Source organism: Arvicanthis niloticus, chromosome 1, assembly GCF_011762505.2.
Source record: "Arvicanthis niloticus isolate mArvNil1 chromosome 1, mArvNil1.pat.X, whole genome shotgun sequence".
Lineage (NCBI taxonomy): Eukaryota > Metazoa > Chordata > Mammalia > Rodentia > Muridae > Arvicanthis > Arvicanthis niloticus.
Window position 1 is genome coordinate 9,912,302 of NC_047658.1, and position 22,138 is coordinate 9,934,439.

General features: G+C 42.9%; 1 protein-coding gene across 1 annotated transcript; it reads right to left on the minus strand.

The window, feature by feature from the left end:
* Nucleotides 1-372: 372 nt before the first annotated feature.
* On the minus strand, nucleotides 373-2,448 carry LOC117720223 (vomeronasal type-1 receptor 4-like). Its single transcript, XM_034518710.1, has 2 exons — nucleotides 2,370-2,448; nucleotides 373-1,448 (listed from the first exon to the last, which is right to left on the minus strand). Exons 1-2 carry the CDS (start codon nucleotides 2,446-2,448, stop codon nucleotides 373-375), a joined length of 1,155 nt encoding a protein of 384 aa, XP_034374601.1.
* Nucleotides 2,449-22,138: the final 19,690 nt, after the last annotated feature.

Sequence of the window (22,138 nt, forward strand, 5' to 3'; positions counted from 1 at the left end):
AGACAGGATGACAGCTTTTAGTCCTCATTGTTCTGATACCTGTTGTCTCCTGTCTGATTTGCAGGTGTTCTTGATGATTGGAAACACATTTGCACTATGGCCCAGAGGGAAGAGTTTGCCAAGATCTTTCAGGAGAAGGTGTACAGTTTGGATCTTGGTATCCTTCTTGGTCCTGGATGTTAAACCTCTTAATGCTCCTGAGCAGGAGCTGGTTTTGTCTCCTTTACGCTTTCCTCTTGATGTATTGAGCAGTAGTGAGAGTACCATGACTTGTTCACACAAAAGATGTTTAACACATATTTATGCAATAAAATTTTTGATGGTATTAATGAAGCTGTATTCTGTGTTTAACATTTTTAGTGACTCTGGCTTTCAACAGCTGAGAAGCACAGAACAAGGATCCTTAGGATCTCTGAAGATCAACAGTAAGGGAGAAATTGTGGGGAAGCCTGCATCCAAAAGTTCACCTACATGCCTCATAAAGAGACGAGAATCTATTAAAAAGTTTTGAAAGATGATACAAATGAAATTTAGAAGATAAAAGTCAATAAAAGTGACCACCACCATCAGAATAGTATGGGTTGCTCTGGTCTCAGCTTGGCCTCTGTGGTCTTGATGGGCAGTGAGGATGTGCTGCATTCGCTGGCGATGTCTGTGGAGGAGAAGCACCATGGAGACACTGGTCCAGACCATGATGCTCATGAATGTGGCATCATGGACAAACCTCAAGAAGACAATGCCTATACTGAATCCAGAAGTGGAACAGAACAACTTGTTTTTATAGTCAGAGTTATTATCTGTAATCTGTGGCCCAGTGACCTTAATTGGAATGTAGATGTTATTTAAGATACTGAAGAACCAACAGCTGTAACAAGAATAACTAGCCAAATTTGGGACACTTCCTCTGAGTATAAATTTACCTCTATTGACAGGAACAACAGTGACAAACTGATGTATACTCAGGACACAAGTGGAACACAAGTTTGAGCTTCTTACAACCAGACGAGTGAAGAATTCCAATTTACATTTGAGGTCAGTTGGATGATATCTTTGAGCAAAAGTCATAATTTTGTTTGGAAATATAGTGAGGAAGAGAATCAGGGCATTGGCCACAGCCATGTGGCTTAAAATCACCTGTGCAGGCCTCTGTTGAGAACCAGTGAAGACTGGAGATACATTATGGAGTAACAGAAAGACATTGGCTACAGTCCCAACTCCAAACTGGCAAAGCAAGAGGATCTGAAGAGTCACTTCCTCAGTGGTTTTCAGGGAGTTATCATTAGCAGATATGGAGAGGGCTTTACTCGACTCTGCAGTCATGATTAGGTCCTTGGGTTTGTTGTCCTCGGGTTCTGTTCTATTGCCCACACTTACCAATAGATTTGGGATAATTTTGTCTCTTGATAAGTGAGACACTATTTTATCATAATACAGGAACTTTGCCTGGACTACAATGCATGCACAGTAACTCAGAATAAAATTTTATACTTATTGAATTACTTTTCTCTTGAGATAAATTTGCACTGCAACTACATCTTTATGGTTACATAGTTCAATAACCTATACAATAACACATATTTTAAACAGACCATGGGCCTTTACATCTGAATAAAGACAGGAAAGGGATTAGTATGAATATGTGATTTTACCATCAGAAGTCAATACAGTAGGAGGGAGGGGAGGCTGCCAATGGGATGTAACTTATTAATAAAATCACTTAATCAATAGTAAATTAAAGAGTCCATCATCAGATTTTATCATTTGTATTCAATATAATTAAGAGTGAGACGAATCTGAAAACGGAATGTACCTTAATCGATTAAATAACATATTCAATAAAAAAAAAGAAAAATGAACCCTAAAATAATTAATAAAAATTTTTATATAAAAGTAAAATGTGCCGGGCAGTGGTGGCACAAACCTTTAATCCCAGCACTTGGGAGGCAGAGACAGGCAGATTTCTCAGTTCTCGGACAGCCTGGTTTACAGAGTGAGCTCCAGAACAGCCAGGGCTATACAGAGAAAGCCTGTCTACAAAAACAAAGAGAAAATAAAGTAAAATGTTTAAAATAATGTGTATTTTAATAACATGTATGACTACATATGGTAATTAATAAGGTTTTGTTACTGAATCCAGTTGTAGAAAATTAAGTTGTTGGCTTTTGAGAAATGTTTTGTGCTACTGATTCACACAACAAAGTACCAAATATTTCTGATAAAGCCACCTGTGTACTGGTTACACAGATAAACATAGGTTTACATATGTATCCTCCATGTGAACAAAGAAAACACTTGCTAAGAAGATTCATTCATTGATTGTTTTCCTGATCTTAATTTTTGTTCTATAAAGTCATGTGTCAGAATCTTACCTTGAATCATCTCCAGCTTTCCTCCAAAATTATTACTGCTATCACTATTATATTCTTGTAGAGGGATGTTGTTCTGCATTCTACTTGTTATATGTTTTCTAAAGGACCAGAGAACCTCCATTTATCAAAGTTCAACATCTCACATACAGATGTCACATTGAATGCTGTTTTCTGCTGAATATTAATCCAGAAAACATACACTGATTTGAGGTGGAAACAAAATATTAATGTACTTGAGTTAAACTGCAGTCTTCAAAAAATAATGCTTCATGTTGGCTTCAGAAGACAATGTACACTGAAGAAGGGAGAAGAGAATTTAAGCAGAAGTCTATGGTTCAAAGAATCCCACCTTCTGAGCATAGTCACAGTGAGCATCCTCGCTGAAGGCCAACTCCAGAACACAGATCCTGTAGAATCATATTTCATGACATCTGTTCCAATGAAATGGTTCTCTGTGTCCCTCTTTGTCAGAGAAAGGATGCAAGGACATCCACAATGGTTTCTTATCCTCCTTGCAGTGCTTTGAAGGTAACCCACCAGAGTACAGGTTTTCCAGTCTCAAAATAATAGCATATACATCCTTCAGAGAGATTATTATTGTCTCATATGTGACGTCAGGGCATTTGTCTACATGGTGTCTTTTTGTGGTATCTCTGATGAAGGAAAATCATTTTTCCCCAGAGCAAATCTCCATTTTTACTTTCAGATGCTTAATAATGATGTCTACAAGTTCAACAGATTTTAATTAGTACCTGGGCAGAAGTGAGCGATGGGTTTTCATGTTTCCTTTGGGAGAATCTAAGTTCTGAATTGATCTTGTAGTCAGATGTAAATTGGGACACTCAAGGGTAGAACAAGGGAATCATTACATGCATTTCTCTAGAGTACTTTCCTCCCGACCATTTAACTCTTGCAAAATATGCTGACAGGAAGTCGTTTGAGAAAACTGCCATCCTGTCATTCAGATTTTGTAATTCCCCAGGAATCTGCCTCATTTCAACTTTTCCCATGTTTATCCCAGGACACATACTTCTGACAAATCTACTAACTGAAGCTGCTCTTTTCCACCTAGATCCTGGGCTTATTCTAATAACCACTTGTTTTCAGGTAGATTGTGACTTGTTTTCTGAGATAATCATGAATCTTTATCAGAAGCGGAGTATACTTTGTTAGTATATTCTGTTGTATACTAACAAAGAGTATATGCAACGTATATACAAAGTATATACTCTTTGTTAGTATATACTTTGTTAGTATCTGGGAAACTGCAGTGTAAACAAGGAACTGTGTATACAAAATCAAAGACCTGGAGTCCGCAATCATTAAGAAATAAATAGATCGAACCACACTCATTTCTGTTCTAGGGAAAATAGACTAGTAGAGACTCTGTTTTGATCTTCAATGATAAAAAATAAAAACTCAGTTTATAAATATAAGAATTGCATGTTCTAAACCTTTATTGAAATTCATACCTGCAGCAAGATTGTCTTAGGCACAGTCAAAGAACAAGCACCTGGATGTGTAGAAAACAAGTTATTATTGCAAAAATATTTGTTACTAATGAAATAACCAGCATTTGTAAGAGATATATGTGGAAATATGACAAAAAGAATAACTTGTCATTACCTTACATTTGTTCATGATAAGCATACAACGATGATTTTAACTGTGAAATTTATGTTGACAAATTGAAAAGTACACACACAATGTGGAATAACCTTAAATGTCAGAAATTTATAAGAGTCATGGCATGTTGAAAAATAGGAGATAGAATACAGTGTTATAAGTGATCAATAGTGATAATGGAACATGAAGTGTAAATTTCAGTGTATATAGGAGGGAAAGCAGACAAGAAAGTATGGAGAGGAATCACTAACACTATGTGTCTTTTGAAAAATGTTAAAGAAACAGTGCTATTGGGGCATTCTGTAATGTGTTCACATGCATGTTTCAAATGAGTTTTAGTAAACCTGCACTATACTAGGTAGACAGTTCCACACATAGACATTAATGGTGAATAATGTCAAACTCTATTCCAGTATTTGGTGACGTCTTTTTCCAGCTGCCTGACAACTCTCAAAGTACAATCCACCCCACCCCCAATCATTATAGGCCATTACCACTGGTGCTCGTGCTTCTGTAAAACTTGGTGGTTAAAGACACCATATACTCCTGCCCACAGGAAGATCATTTTTGTTTTCCCAAATTTTAGCTCAGTTTAATCATGTGAGGTTGTCCTCCATAGGTGCACTCACTAAATATATTTAGTACAAATACAATCCCATTAACCACAGAAATTGTAGACAGTGCACCTACATTTTTTTCCAGGTTTTATGTTAATGCTTGGGCTCTGAGCAGACATGAGAGCAGTGTCTTATAACTTTGCAAGATCATTGATAGAATATGTATCAAAAGTTAAATTGGGGAACCAGGTACCTATGGATTCCATTTTGTGCTGATATTTGAGCACATTTTCACTAGAAGCAACACTAAGGACCCGAGTCTAATTCTGAGGCAGGTGAAGCTTGTTTATGAGAAAGTGGTAGTAGTTAAATGTAGGTCCATAAAAATTATAGGCATTGCACCTTGAGTTTTATAAGAGTGTCTTTTTCCTTGAGGACCTGCCCTTTGGGTAGGATGTTCCCTGAGTCTGGATGTGGTTCAGCCATGGGAGCATGCATAATAAAGTCAAGTAGTGATCCTGTCAACTTTGAGAGCACTGAGAGCAGTCAGCAAAACTATGTATTGTCCTTTCTGGTGTGGCTCCAAGGATAGCTTCTGAGGTCTCTTACAGATCACCCAGTCATGAGTCTGGCAATTTTGCAGCATAGGTGGATGAGTAACCTTGTAGACTGTTGCGTGCCATGGCCAGTCTTCCTTTGCCTGTGGACAAAAGTCTCCACAGAACATATTGACAAGTGATCAAGGACATATCAAAAACATATTTGACAGTGATTTCACTAAGCACATAATCTCTTAAGATAGAAAGTACAGGTCTAGGTCTTCCATACATCATTTCAAAAGAGGTTAATCCCAAAATATAAAGAGTATTTTAGACCATACATAGGGTGAAGGGAGGAGAGCTATGCAGTCCATTCCCTTCTGCATTGTTAATTTAGTGAGGGTCTGTGGGTCCCAATCCCTGAAGGCTTCCCACAAAGATCTCTGGCCCAGCAGGGTGTGGGTGTTTGGGCAAAGGGGATCAAGTGAGAGCAGGAAGGGGGAATCATCTCTTCTGCCTACACTGCTGCCTCTGCCCTCATCTCCCATGTCTCTGCTGTTGCCACCCATTTACTCCAGGATGCTGCACCTGTCACTCAGCTCTGAGTGCATCCTCACCACCACTTTCATGACACTGGGGGTGTGGTATGAAGTGGAGCCTCTCTGTTTCTGCTTGAATTTACCTGTGGCAGCATCATTTCATGTGCTCACTGGCCATCTGGATATCGTTGAAGAAAAGGCTATTCAGATCTTTTGCTGGGTGGGGTTTGTGTGTGGTCTGTGTTTGTGCCCATGCATGTAGATGCTAATGAGTGTGAGCACATGTGGAGACTGACTTCAGTCTGTTCTCTATTTAAATATTTATTTACTCATCTACTTAATGTGTACAATATGTATCTGTTTATGTGTGCCATGTATATGCAATTACTGGAGGCCAGAATAAAACATTGGATCCTCTGTTTGGAAGTGGAGTTACAGGCAGTTGTGAATGGCCATGTGGGTGCTGTAAACCAAACCCGAGTCTTTTTCACTGAGCATCTCTCCAGCCCCTTTACCCTCTTTTTGAGGTGGGGGTCTTGTTGAACCTGGAGTTCACCCTTTTGGGTAGATTATTTAGTTGGCCTTGTGTGGAACAGTGGGCTATGGGACACCACTGGGGGCCTGGTAGAGCACTCTCTTGAGAGTTTCTATTGGAAGAGCTGTTGGCTATGCTCCCAACCCATGGATTTTCCTCATGACTCCCACAGTCCTTGGCTTTGAAAGCTGCCCTTATTTTTGAATTTCTTGCTCATTGACCTTAGAAGACAACTAAACTTTTCCTATAAATGGCCAGAGAGTGCCACCCTAAATTGTCATTCATATAGGTGACTCAGAACCTTTGAAATGTGACCATTTGAAGGGAGACATCATGGTGTCAGTAGGAAGAATTTGGCCAGGCAAGCAAACCAGTCCAAGCAGCACAGGTTAGGCTCTGCATTCTTGCCTGTAACCCTGCCAGCTCTCTTTGGGGCATCAGTTTCCTTGGGGGTTGCTTCACTGCCTGGTCAGTATAAAATGCATCCTGGTTTAGGGAAAGAGGCTGTCCTCTCTGACCACTGAAGACATTCTGCAGAGAAGAGTGACTAGAACACAGGCAGGCATACCCAACATCCTACCTACAGCCAGCCCTCCTTCCTGCAGTAATTTGGATGGAGCTGGGAATTCCCAGCTGCTTAAGCTTGTTTCAGTGAGAACAGGGTATCACACTAGGCAACCGCCTTTCACAGGCCAACTCTATTCAACCTTTTTGACTCCTGGCAGTACCTACAGCTCAAGTATGCCCCCTTACCTCTCGTAGGTACTTGTGTACTTCTTAAAAATTTAACTTTCTATGAAAGGTATTTGTGAGCTGAAAATGTGCTGTTAGTTATTATTATTATTATTATTATTATTATTATTATTATTATTATTATTATTATTATTACTATTACTATTGCTACTCCTACTATTTTTTTCTCCTGAGACAAGAGTTCTCTGTATAACAGCCTGGGCTGTCCTGGAACCCACTCTGTAGACCAGGCTGGCCTTGAACTCAGATTTGCCTGCCTCTGCCTCCCTAGTGCTGGGATTAAAGCCATGTGCCACTCCTGCCACTCCTGAAAATATGTTGCTTTAAAGCAAGCACACAGTTAGGTGATATATTAGTATATTCAGAGTTGCATATCAGTCACCACTGTCTAATCCTGAATGTTTCCATTAACTGTCAGGAAGCCCACACCTCTTCATGGTCACTGCCACTTCTGTCCTCCCACTGCAGCCACTCACTAGTCTGCTTCTTGTCTGCAGACTTCTCTACACAGTCCATACCCATGGACTCCTACACCATGTGACTCTGGCCTTAGTGACCTTGAGTACTTCACTCTCACTGGATCTTGTACCACGTGACTGTGTTTATTTGATCCTCAGCTAAGTGATCTTGGTCAGTTCATACACAGAAACCTATTCCTGGAGACGTTGGACTCTGTGATGTTTGGCAGTTTATGCAAATGGAGCCACAGACCACGAGACTCCTGGCTTAGTGACCTTTGGCATTTCTTGCAACCATGTTGCCCTGGACTTAATGACCTTGGGAAGTCCATGCATATGGAGTAATAGGCTTAGTCCTTGTTTCTTTCTCTAGCATTTGGTGTTGCTTTTTAGCTGCCACACATAGCATTGCATGTCTGTCCACTCATGATGTTGTAAAGATGGGTGGTTTCTTTGGGTATATGCCAAGAATGGGACTATAAGGTTACTTGATAACTGCTTACCACTTGAGAAATGGGCTGTTTTCCAGCAGGACAGTGCCATCTGACAGTTCCCCAATGTACTTGCAAGTTCTCCTTGTGGAGTTCTCTTGTTTGTTTCACTTTAAAGACAATATCTCATGTAACCCAGTAGTTTGGGATGCATTATGTAGCTGAGGTGTGCCTGAAAATTCTAATCCTCCTGCCTCTACTTCTCAGGTGATGGTATTAACAGGTGTGCGCCACTCCATCTATCTTCCTTTGCAGTTTTGGTATTCGTGATGTTCTGCCTAGGGACCTGGTAGTGTTGGGTCTTGTGTAGGGGAGACAGAACTTTCTCTTTCCTAGAGTTCACTGCTGGGTCTGAGAATGAAGCTGACATAAAGCAGATGGACTAGCAGAGAGTTCAGGTGCCTCCTTACATGTATGTGTATCATGTGAAAGCAAGGCCTCATGGGTGGTTGGGCCTGGTGTTTGTTCTGTGCTGGTGAAAAGAGCTTTATCATGGAGTGTGGATGGGGAGAATTGTTTTTGTCCTTGGCTTTTTTCTGTGATAAGATAGTTTACTCCCCTGGAACATGAAGGCCATGCTTTAAGAGGAAGCTATGCTCTTACTTCAGGAAGAAAAGGGAGTCATACCTGTCTCCACAGACCTTGAGCTGAAAACATTCCTTGCATGATAGTGTGCTCTGGTGGGTTTCTGCCATTTTGTCAGCTTTGGCCCACACAGCTGCCTATTCTGTTGTATAGTCCCTAAGGTTGTCAGATGAGGAAAATGAATAGAATGGAAGAGATTTGGACTGAACTGCTATGAGCAGAAGGACCATATGTGTGTTTGTTATACACTTATGACCCATGACTGTCTTATCCGGACACCCCTGCCCCAACTACCACCATTCATCTGGTCTGTGTAGAATAGACTCCTGTGGTTTGCTGACATTTTTTCCAGACTCCTAGGTTTTCCCCTTTAAACCTTGCTGCTTTCTCTCCCAGTACCTTCTGGAGAGGTTGTCATGTGTCACTTTTATAAGCCTTTGCATGCATCTCTTGGGCCACATAAGCCACCTTGTGCACATTCACAGAGCTGTTCAGACCTTTCTGCACCAAGTGGAGTCCACTTGGTTCTGTTTGTTCTTTTTGTGTACTTCCTCCTCCTGAGGCAGGACCAAGTACTGGGATTCATCAAATTTTGTCTTTTAAAAGTTTCTGCTTGGCCCAGTTTCATTCACCTGTGTTTTCATCCATACCATTGTTCTCTGGAGCACTTGGGCTTCCTGGTGCTGCTGTGGGTGCTGGAGGTTCCATGGGTAGTGCTGGCCTAGGAATAGATGTCTGAGGACAGACTAAATTGGTATAACATGAAGGGGCACTAGAATTGAGGAGCTTAAAGTGTGGGTAGACAGGCCTTTTGAGGAGGTGACTTTCACTTTAAACATATTATGGCAGGGGCAGCTGTCATCACATGCTTAAAGGCTCTCAGGAGCAAGGAGGAACACAGCTGAGGGGGCCCAGGTGGCTGGACTGGTAGAGAAGCTGTGGGTCAGGGAGTTCTCAAGGGGTGGACCTGGCTCAGGCTTTCCACTTGATGACCTAGAAGACCTGTGAGTTAGTTACTATTGCCTTGCGGGTCAGGCTTTGTTCAGCCCTGCTGCCTGCAGTTAGCTTGGGGTATAAATTTAGGTAGCTAGTCAGTCCAGAATGTTTGATACAGGAGGTATAGGCTTTCTGTGTCTGAAATTCTTTTTTTGGAAGGGGCTTGGGGACCTCAAGGCAGAATTTCTCTGTGTAGCCCTTGGCCGTCCTGGACTCACTCTGTAGATTAGGCTTGCCTTGAACTCAAAGAGATCACCCTGCCCTACTTCCCAAGTACTGGGATTTAAAGACAGGCTGCACTCTGTGTGGCCCTTGAAATTTCTTTCTGTTGCTGATATTTTGGTGTAGAAGTAGACAGTCTTCTGACACTGCTCTCCCAGTTGTGCTTGAGCATCCTTGTTTGAAGGAGTCGTTTAACTGGGTGTTGTAGCTGTCAAGGCATATGGGCCTCTTCCAGCAAGTTTCAGGTCTGCATGGTCAAGTTGAAACCCCATACACCTCTGTAATCTACATTGTCCCTGGAGAAACTGAGTCACGGAGTTGTTCTGCCTGTTTCCAGCTGAAGGGAGCTGCGCAGTGGCCTGGGAGGGTGGCTGTGGCCTGGGTAGCTAATGGAGGCTGAACTCTATATCTTGAGTCAGGGGTGCTGCAGCTCAAGCCACTACAGTCTTGGTGCAGGCTCCTGTTGGCTGGGTGACTGCCTGCTTTGGAAAGTTCTTTGCTCTGTTCAACACCTGTAATCTCTCTCTTCCTGTTTTGTACATTTCCAACAGGGACCCAGACATGGAGCTTTGGGAAGAAGCTTTGTCTCTGTGGCCACTGGATTCTGAGGACCAGCAGATGGTCAGTCATGAGAGTTCAGGTGAGGTGGCCTCGGTGGTCCCTCAACCAACCACACTGCTTTCCCACCAGGCCAGGGAACCATGCTTTGTGACTCTGGGGTGCCTGGACTCCTGCAACTTGCTCTCCAAGAACTCCACACTCCCATCTTAGAATGAGAGGCTGGTGTTCAGGTCTCTAAGGGTCCTCTTAGTAGGACCACCCAGATCCTTGGAGCCATCTTTTGTCTCATGTCTTCAGCTAGCTGTTGTTGAGCACCCCTTTGTGCCCCATATCCTGCTCTGGTTCCAATAGTACTGTGTCTGCTTTATGGTTGTTCCTCACATGGGTGAGCCTCCAAACACAGGGTCTCAAAGTAGTAAGGAATGAGGGAAGGACTGGGAAGGGGAATCTGAGAGTACATGGTAAGATTTGGGAAGGTGGGATGGGCTAAATATGAAATTATTTACTTTTAAGTGTTGGCAACATGTGTTCAGTTTGTTTAATAAAGCATTTTTGAGTTGAAACACTCACCTGTGGATTACATGGAGCCCAGGTTTGTTGGGTAAGACCCATCCTGGCCCACCAACACCCTCCTCTTCCCTCTGCCTGGCAATTCTAGGCTGATGACAAGAAAGCTCACGAGAGGGCACAGTGGGCCAAGTTGTATGTCTGACACCTGGAGAAGATGGCATTGGTTTCATCCATGTTAATAAATTGGTGCTTACATCACACTGCTTAAGTGTTCCTTAGACTCTGCTGCCATGGCCCAAGGTTGTTGTCACCTCCACCAGTCCACTGCCATATACCCATCTGTTTAGGGTAGCAATAAAAGTTTTCTCAAATCCTGACAACTCAAAGTAGATGGACTTGAGGTTCCACTTCTTTCTCGACACCAGGGTGTGTGACTGCCACTTGGGCAGACAAACCCAGAGGCTATGCTGCATTTTACACTTCTGCCATCTGGTGTGGGCTTGTTGGAAGCACTGATGCACTGCTCAGGGGTGAGAGAACACAGCCTAAGATGGGGGCCCCAGCCCACATGAGAAACAAGTCTATGGTTAGAAAACACCCAATTGGGAACCTCATGGAGCCAGAAAGAAGTCCACCATCTCCACCCCCACTCCCACACCCAGCACTCCCTAGGGGTGCAAGGATGAGCTCAGGACTAGGGGCTGGGGGATGACAATTCTAGCTTAGCTCGAGTATCCTGGAGTGCTAAGAGGACTTCTGCAGGAGACTTAGGAAGAAGGCTTCCCCACGGCCTCCACCACAGTTCTTGAGAGACACAGTCCTTGATTCTAAACTGTTTACTGATTAATTATTGTGGAGAATAAGTGTATAAAACTTTCTCAGGTTGGATCAGAGATTAAATATCTTTTGCAGGAAGGAGTGTCCCAGAATAGAATCTTATTGGTTAAACACTCAGGGCTCATCTAGATACCTCATTAGCATGGAGGACTCTGTGTTCTGTGTCATGTGACCAGTGGTCAGGTTCTTTATGTGGAGAGTTGTGGTCACCTGTTCTGGGCCAAGAATCTGGTTGGGAGTAAGTGAAACACATAATGTCCTCAGGTATGAGGTGCCAGGGTTTCTGAACCCACTGGACCTTACCAAGTTTCCTGGCATGGTCCACTGCCCCACAGATATACTGCGCAGCTGGCAGAGACTCATATCTCTGATGATAATGGTTTGAAATTTTGTGTATAAATGTTTTGCCTGTGTGCATGCATGTGTACCGTATGTTTCCCTGATGACTGGGGAGGTCAGAAGAGGGCATCAGAGCTCCTGGAACAGGAAATACCTATGGTTGTGAGCCACCATGTGGGTGCTAGAAATCAAACCTGAGTCTTTTGCAAGAACAAGTGCCCTTGACCACTGACTGAGCCATCTCTGAAGACCATACTGAGGTAAAAAATGTTGTCAGTTCTGTCATTTCTGAGACAGTGTAATCAAGAGAATCTGATCTCCTAAGATGACCCTGCAGTCCCCTTGCTAAATGCCCACAGCACCACTTTCAAACTCCATTGCTCCTTAGAACCTCCTGGCCCACTTGAGCATCCAGGCATCAGCTAAAAAGGAACTCCACCTTTTAAGTAATTAGTTCCCCAGTCACTTAACAGCTGCTTATTTACACAGCAGGAACACCAAACAGAATAACCAGACAAAGGAAGGCATGTGCCTGACCAAAGCTCTCCTTGCTCCTCTCCAGCCTTCTCCAGTTCTTAGACATCTCTTCGCTAGATTGTCACTTAACACAGCATGCTCCTTCTGCCCCTGCAGGTTCCTGAGCTCCCAGACTTCTTGTTGTATTCAACATTCAGATTCCATGTCTTGACAGCAAATACTGTTCAAAGATGTTTACAGTACACTGGCACTGTGAATTTCTAAGCTTTAAAATGTTTTCAGTTATATTTTTTCTGTGTGTCCATAGGAGGGAGTAGGGCAAGCATGCCACCATGCACATGGAAGCCAGAACGAATCTTGAAGGCCTTGGTCTTCTTCCACCATGTGTGTATTGTGACTGAGTTCAGATTGTCAGACTCAGGGCAGGCACATGTACCTGCTCAGCTGTCTCCCAGGCCCCTGTGACACTGTAGCACACAGGCATCACTGTATTATGTTTGTATCCACTTCCTCCACCACACTGGGACTGGTCTCTTCCCCCAACCCTCCGCTTAGATAGTCCTCCTGCTTTCTTCTCCCCCTCTGATGTCTAGTCCTATCCCGTCTCCTTCCTACTTTCTTCTCCCACATGGGTATTTAGGGGTGTGTGTGTGTGTGTGTGTGTGTGTGTGTGTGTGTGTGTACGTGTGTACTGATGCTTGAAAATGTAGGTTCTTGTATTGACTTCACCTAGTAGTTTGAGACAAGGTCTCACAGAAACTGAAGCTCCATGTATCAGTCAGGTTGCCTTGTCAGAGAGATCCCAGAATCCGTTTGTCTCTACCCACCAGGCAGCATTGGAGATTCAGGCCTGCACTGCCATGGCTTTTACATGGGTGTTGGGGATTTGTACTTGGAACCTTTTGCTTTTACAGCAAGTGAGCTCCATCCCCCCAACCCATACATTATAATTTCAGCTGTTTTTCTTAAGATTCCATTCTTTACCTCTGAATAAAATTGCCCTGTATGTATGTAAGATCTTTTCTTTATTCATTCTTATGAGGAAGGGCTTCTAGGCTGGTCTCCTATTTTGGCAGTTGTGATCAATAGTGCAGCAGTGCACACAGTCTCAGCCTTAAGCATGGGGAGATTCCTGGCTGGGCTTGTGACAGTACATCTGAAATTGGGGCTTCAAGTGGAAACATGAAGGTGCTAGGGCTTCGCTGGGAGAGTTTCTGGCTACTCTAAGATTGGAACTGCTGTAGAGGTGTTGAGTCAGTGACCATTGATGGTCGGTAGATCTAGTTGGCCACTGCGAATCTTGTGGTTCCACCACCATGTACCTAGCACCTGTGTTGTGAGCCCAGTGTGTTATCTGTCATGAGCAGCTGTTGATAAGGTTTTAGGTCCCCGTGGGTAGAGGAGCCACAGGTCCTCTTCACTCAAGAATCGAATACAGGATTGACTGTGAGATGGTCAGTTCCCTGAGAGGGGAGAGAGTACATGAGAGACAGAGGTTTAATATTTAATTGTTCTTTAATAATGCACAGCAAACAATATATTATCACCAATGCTAAATAAAGCTATTGTAACAACAAGGTATTGCCATATTTTCTATACATTTCCTCTATCAATATCAATACAATAAACACAAATAGTAAGTTGCTAATTACCGAAGAAATAAACATAGCTGTAACTACAGAATTATTCATGAGTTATGTGACATGAGTTCTTATGACTGTAATTTCCAGCAGCTCAGGTCTAGAGAGTGCTTTACTAGGAAGATAAGGGTGTTCTGCAGCTTCTAGCAGCTCAGGTCTGGAGAGTGTTTGACCACGAAGTTAGAGGCTTCAGTTTCTCAGCTATCTCATTGATGATCAGGTACAGAGTGCTCAGTCTCTCGGCTGCTGCTTTGATGATCCATGCTGCAGAGTGCTTGGTCCTGGGCTGCAGAGAAGGCCTGAATGGAGGATCACGCTAGCCAGTCATGGCTACCAATGTGATGAAGTGCTCCGGGCAAGGGCTCCTTTTTTATGCTTGAATTTGGGTTACTTCTGATATGCACAGCAGATAACCAGATGTGTCTGGTTATCTGTGGGGCTATGATATCATTACAGCTGGTTATCACACTTATGCAAAACAACTTATTTTAATATACAAATATTTTGATTCATAAGGTTTTCAAAACAACTTTTGATTATCATAACAACTTTTGATTATCACAGCACTTCAAAACAAGTTCACTTCAAACTTCTTTTCTTTCCTACTACAAATATGGAGTCAGTCCTGATAAGGGCCTGCTCCTTATAACCTGGAACCTACAATATTTCTTTGGAGTAAAGAAGTGTAGCCAGGGCACAAAAGCCACACAGGGACTTTGGTTTTGATCAATGAATTTACAGATACCAAAGAGGATTTGAAGAGAGTTGAGTGGACTTAGAGGGAGAGAGAGATTGATAAGTGTCAGGGTATTTGGAAGAAGTAAGACAGAAAGCCACATTTTAAATAGAGTTTCTTTCAATAGAGCTTGGGAGACAAGAGGAAAGAGTAGGGCCCAGGGCCCAGCAGGATCTTGTTCTGTGTTTTGAACCCTCACAGGCCCTCTCCCAGGATGGTGTGGGCATTATGTGGAAGCAGCTCTACACACTAGGACCAACCAAAAGGGAATATTTAATCTTTGTAGTTGTAACCTTGCAGTCAGCTAAGAGTTGCTGTGTGTGGCCTAGAACTTGGGATATCTGGGAAGGGCACAGCAACAATGTACACTCACCTGTTTCCTCCTTACCCTTGGGGCTGGTTTCAAGCCCCAGTCACCTCAGCTTTAGCCATCAAGTTAGTTGTCATGGTCTGCTCTGTGATCTTTATCCTCTGGTGAATTTATTTTTGATCTAGCCCCTGAAGGCCAGCATCTGACATGAGCTCCAGGGTTCTTCGAGAGTTCCCATCTTAAACACATAAGGACATGAACCTACTTTTGAATTGTCTACAACTCCCCCACCTCCTAATGAGGCAAAGGTGTGGTCATCTTCAGGCAACATTTTGTAGTTGAGCTACAGGGGCATATGAGGTATATATTAACTAAAGGGACTCTTGTTTTCTTACCTTGTCTTCCAGTGTCTTGTCATTATCTATTTGGCTTTAGGCTGGCCTCCTTAGGTTTTAAAACTGGTCTTTTCTTTTTCTTCTTCTTCTTTTTTTTTGTGTAGAAAAGACCTTGCCTTAAGTTCACTGTCATGCAGTCCTGACAGGGAGAAAGGTTGCTTTATATACCTCTGTGGACTTGAGAAGGGGAGCGGTGGACTATTCACATCATTTGTCTCAGAAAGCTGACTTTGATGGTTATGTGTCCCCATTGCCAAGTTCCCCCTCCCTAGCATCCCATCATAAAGAAGCAGGTTGTACAGCACCTACCAGATGTAGGTTTGACACAGCCTCAGAGTGGGCTACAGTCACTGATTTGCCAGATTACCTCAGAGGCAGCATTTGAGCCCTTGGAACTGGTGAAAGAGGAAGAGAGCTTCCAGGGGGTGGTGAGAGCCCAAGAATAGAGACTCCATAGTCTCTCTGTGTTGGTTGGCAGGGTATACCTTGTGAGGCCCTGGCATATGACTGTGGGCCTTGGTTCTGCTGGGAAATGGGGAGGCAGAGGGAGCTTGAGGGGTGGGCAGGCCCCTGGAGAGCAAGTGTCAGGCAAAGTGCACCCAGGCCTCAAGAGCAGGAAGAATTGGCCTTGGAGAGGAGGCACATGTAGGAGGCTGGGATACCCTGATAGGTGGGTGTTGTTTTCAGTTGTCTAGATCAAGTCTCCTATACTCTAGTTCTCCATGGTTGTGATGGTGGGGAAATCCAACTTAACTTGCAATAGAGCCTAATAACTATGTGGGTGGGCTTGCATGCCCAGATAGAGAGGGCTAGCATACCTCCCAAGCTGGTATCCTACTCTCTCTGTCCAACTTGTTTCTCCTTTTCTGTTTCCCACCCTGCAGTCACAATTGTACAAATGTGACACCATTACTTCCTAGCCTGCAGGCCTGGTCCTCCCATCCTCATAGGGTTTCAGATGTCACTTGTGTTTGCTTTTCCTTGCATCCCTGCCCTTGAACTTCTATAGCTGTGGTTGGTAGACTTTGATGAGAGCCTGGTATCCTTAGGCAGGTCCAGAGAAAGGCTGGCAGAGAGAACATCCACTTGGAAGGACAACAAGTATCAGGGATATAGGTTATGAACACAAAATACTTGAAACACCTTGAGTGGTTGGTGCCCATGGGATAAGGTGTATGGGATATGCATTGGTACAACCCAGCATTCCCTGGGATGGAGGACCCCGGAAAGGATAAGCTTCCCTGGGTCACCCACTAAGCTGGAATCCATTGGCAGTCTGCACATGGATGTTTCCTGTGGGTCTGCCAGCTCTGACTTGCCTCCTTCCCTGTTGCTTCACAGTGGACATCCTGATCATGGATGAGGATGAGGTCCCCAGCTGATCCCCGACCAAGCTGGTCCCACCCCAGTCTGCACCTTTTCCTGGACCCCCGAACTGACTGTGACTTCCTGCACCCTACATCTGCACTGAGAGTGGCTATCCTTCCACCACTGGTCGAAGCTTAGGCAGCACCAAAGCAGGCACACAGGCGAGTGGCCAAATGCCTGTACTGACTGTGGCAAGACTTTTTCCCAGAGCTCACACCTGGTGTAACCCTGGAGCATTAACACAGGCAAGAAGCCATTTGCCTACTCAGAATGCAAGCCCTTTAGCTAGATCTCCAACCTTATGCAGCACCAGCGCATCCACACAGGTGAGAAATCTTGTACTTGTCCCTACTGCGGCCACAGCTTCACACAGATTAGGGGCAGTGACTCTTCATTAACTTCTTCAAGCTGATTACAGGCATTAAGATATTAGAAGATGGGCAGGAGGAAGAGTAAATTGATTAACCTCTGATGCTGTGTCTTCACTGCATCCAGCTGGAATTCCAGGACATCAGAAGTTCAAGCAGGTCTGCTCAGCTTGCTTGATGAGTAGATATACCAAGGCTGCTGGAACCTGAGCGCTCACAGCATCCAGTTATGGGCTTAGGGCAGTATGTTGGTTTTCCTACCAAAATACTTGTATTCCTTGTATTCTGCAAGATACAATTCTCAAAAAGTTTTACTATCAAGATAATTTTTTGTTTGAATACTGGAATCTAGTCTTCTGACAGCCTGCCTCTGTCATGTCTAATTCATATAATTCTTGGCATTTCTATGAGGGTGTGTTCCCACCATCCTCCCATTGCCACCTCCCTGCTCTCAAATTACCCAACACTAGGGAATACAAAGTTTCAGGCACCAAGCCCCTCCACTTCCACTGATGCCTGACAAGGCCACTCTCAACTACCTATACAGGTGGAGCCATGAGAACCTCCGTTTGTGCTCTCAGGCTGGAGATTTTAGAATGGCTACTCCAGCTTGTTTCTTAGGACCATTTGCTTGAAAAAAATTGTTTTCCAGCCTTTTATTCTAATGTAGTGTCTGTCTCTGTCACTAAGTTCAGTTTCCTGTATGAAACAAAATGCTGGGTTCTGTTTATGTATCCAATTCATTAGCTTATGTCTTTTAATTGCGGAATTGAGCTGGACCAGACCTCTGCCTGGTCTGCTATTGTGTGGACCCCAGATCCCGCCCAAGACATTCTGGAGGCTTCATGGATCCCACAGCCAGCATTAGGTAGGAAAACCAACATACTGCCCTAAGCCCATAACTGGATGCTGTGAGCGCTCAGGTTCCAGCAGATACCCCCCCTCCATGCCCCTAGGGACTAGCACTTCCCTTCTGCCCCTCTCCCAGATCTGAGGCCTGGACCAGACCTCTGCCTGGTTTGCTATTGTGTGGACCCCAGATCCTGCCCGAGACATCAGGAGGCTCTAAAGTTCCCACAGCCAGCGTTAGGTAGGAAGACCCATATACTGCCCTAAGCCCATAGCTGGGTGCTGTGAGCACTCAGATTTCAGCAGATACCCCCCCTCCCCACCCCTGAGGACGAGCACTCCCCTTTGCCCCTCTCCCAGATCTGAGGCCTGGACAAGACCTCTGCCGGGTCTGCTGTTGTGTGGACCCTGGATTCCACCTGAGACATACTGTAAGGTCCACTCAACCCAGAGCCACAGAGGAACAACTGAACTCAGAGCATCAGACAACATATCTTGAGATATCCTAGAGGAGACACTGCACCCAGAACAGCAGACACCTAGCTGGACTGCTACCTTGGAGGCACCATATCCTGAGGCATCCTAGAGGTACCACTGTAATCAGTGCAGCTGGAAAATATCACAGAGACATCTGGACCCCTAGAAGATCAGACACAAGTGAGATAACTGGAAAGGCAGGCTTCAGTCAGAGCCAGCAAGTACAGGCAGCACTGGAGTTAACCAGATGGTGAAAGGCAAGCGCAAGAACTTAAGCAACAGAAACCAAAGTTACATGGCATCATCAGAACCTAGTTCCCCCATCATAGCAAGCCCTGAACACCCCATCACACCAGAAAAGCAGGATTCAGAATTAAAATCACTTCTCATGATGATGATAGAGGACTTTAAGAAATACATAAATAACTCTCTCAAAGAACTTAAGGAGAACACTGGTAGACAGATAGAAACCCTTAAAGAGGAAACACAAAAATCCCTTAAGGAATTGCAAGAAAATGCAACCAAACAAGAGAAGGAATTAAACAAAACCATGCAGGATCTAAAAATGGAAGTAGAAACAATAAAGAAATCACAAAGGGAGACCACCCTGGAGACAGAAATCCTAAAAAAAAAATGATCAGGAGTCATAGACACAAGTATCACCAACAGAATTCAAGAGATAGAAGAGAGAATCTCATGTGCAGAAGATACCATGGAAAACATTGACACAACTGTCAAAGAAAATGCAAAATACAAAAAGCTGCTAACCCAAAATATACAAGAAATCCAAGAAACAATGATAAGGCCAAACCTAAGGATAATATGTATAGATGAGGGGGAAGACTCCCTACTTAAAGGACCAGTAAATATTCTCAACATAATTATAGAGGAAAACTTCCCTAACCTAGAGAAAGAGATGTCCATAAATATATAAGAAGCTTACAGAACTACAAACAGTTTAGACCAGAAAAAAATAAAAACTTCCTGCCACATAATATTAAAAAATTCAAATGTACAAAACAAAGAAAAAATACTAAAAGCAGTAAGGGAAAAAGGCAAAGTAACATATAAAGGCAGACCTATAAGAATTACACCAGACTTCTCAACAGAGACCATAATGAATTTGTAAATTGCTCTTTCTATCTCTATGAAGAATTGATTTGGAATTTTAATGGGTATTGCTTTGAATCTGTAGATTGTTTTTGGCAGGATGGCCATTTTTACTAAGTTAATCCTGCCAATCCAGGAGCATGGGAGATCTTTCCATCTTCTGAGATCTTCTTTGATTTCTTTCTTCAGAGACTTGAAGTTCCTGTCACACAGATCTTTCATTTGCTTGGTTAGATTCACTCCAAGATATTTTATTTTATCTGTGGCTATTGTGAATTGTGTCATTTCTTTAATTTCTTTCTCTGCCTGTTTATCCTTTGGGTAAAGGAAGGCTACCGATGTGTTTGAGTTGATTTTATATTCAGCCACTTTGCTAAAGTTGTTAATCAGGTTTAGGAGTTCTCTGGTGGATGTTTTAGGGTCACTTATGTATACTTATCATATCATCCACAAATAGTGAAATTTTGACTTCTTTCCTTTCCTATTTGTATCCCTTTGACTTCCTTTTGTTGTCTAATTGCTCTATCTCGGACTTCCAGTACTATATTAAATAGGTAAGGTGAGAGGGGCAGCCTTGTCTAGTCCCTGATCTTAGTGGGATTGCTTCAAGTTTCTCTCCATTTAGTTTGATGTTGGCTACTGGCTTGCTGTATATTGCTTTTACTATGTTTAGGTATGGGCCTTGAATTCTTGATCTTTCCAAGACTTTCAACATGAAAAGATGTTGAATGTTATCAAATGCTTTCTCAGCATCTAGTTAGATGACCATGTGTTTTTTTTCTTTGAGTTTATTTATGTAGTGGATTACATTGATGGATTTCTGAATATTGAACCATCCCTGCATTCTTGGGATAAAGCCTACTTGATCTTGATGGATAATTGTTTTGATGTCTTGTTGGATTCGGTTTGCGAGAATTTTATGGTTTTGTGGGAATACAGAGGATTAGCTAGGATTTATTGCATAGCCATAACCTATTGGTAGAAATCTGTACAATTATTATCAAGATTAAGATGTAATTTCTTAAATGGCACCAATTTACTTTAAGTACAAATTTTAAGGTTTTCTTTGGTATGAGCTTCTTATTGATATTAAAGTGAGATGAATATTGTTATTCTCATAGGCATTGTACCAATATAACACATTTAGAAATACAAGGCCTAGACTCAGTCCTTCTTTAACTTTTTTAAAACAGATTTGAGATGGTTAGCCTGTTAGTGAAGGGACTATAGCAAATTCATGGCTTGGAGTTTATTGTTAGGGTGTTTTCTATATTTCATTTGGCTGAGTGGAGTTAACAGACAACAGTCCAGATTACCTTACATGGATAGTTGGTTTTCAAAACATCAGAAGTCCACAGAATTGACATGACAAACATTTCTGTATTAATGTTCATTTTGATTAGAGACCTATCTGCTCCTGACAGCTTCCTATATTGAATTCTAAGAAGAAATTGAGCATCTGTGGAGTTACTCCAGTTGTGGGGAGACAGCCACTAGGCAAAAATTGCCTCTTTCCATCTGCAGACAAATCACTGTCCAGAAAAGGACACAGTTGCAGAATAGTCGACTGATTTTATCTGCCTAGACAGGATAATCAGCCCTTAATAATTATGCAGCACTAAAATCTGTCAGATGATCCTGGGCCAGAAGGCAGAAGAATAGATGCTCCAATGTCTTGTAGTAGAGGGAGAGTCCAGGTGATCAGAGGTCTCTATAAATTGGCTAAGGTTTAGAACCTATGCTTTGTGCTTTTTACAATTATAGTTATCTCAGTCATTCTGGATTTCTGACAGGGTTGAAAACTTATGTTCTCATAGCCAATACTGGCTATTTACCTTGAGAGAAATGATTTGAGTGGATGGTTTTCAGCTGACATTCATTCTAACGTCAAGGAAAAAGCCAGGTTCAGAACTAACTGTTTTAGTTAGGATAGATGGCAGAGGTTCTGGTTAGTCAACAAAATGATGGACTGGGTATTAGGACTATCCTGTACCTGACTGGTACAAATAGGCATAATTATGCTCTAAATCTATTTTGAGAGAAAGGTTTTATTTTAACAGGAAGGGTGCTATGTAGGAGGAGCTAAGGTGGGAGGAGTACTGAGAAGAAGAGTAGGAGTAAGGAGAGGAGGAGAAGGAGGAGAAGCTAGGTGATGAGAGAGAGAAAGAGGGGGAAGATAGAGAGGCAGATGTTCACGTATCTCCACAAGTCAAAGATAGTTGTATCTAGGTTGGGTAGTGGGTTACACCTCTGATTGAGCACTACCAAACTTATAAAGCCTTTGATTAAGATTTTTTAAAAAGTGTATAAATGCAAAAAGGAAAAGGGGGCATGGGATAAGGGGGGGAGGAATGGGGAAAGGGGATGGCATCTGAAGTGTAAATAAAATAGCCAATAAAAATGAAAAAAGAAAAGTATTTAATAAAATATTTAATTAAAAAAAGAAACCAGGTGGATTGGACCGATGTCCAGCAGCCAGGTTGTCATTATT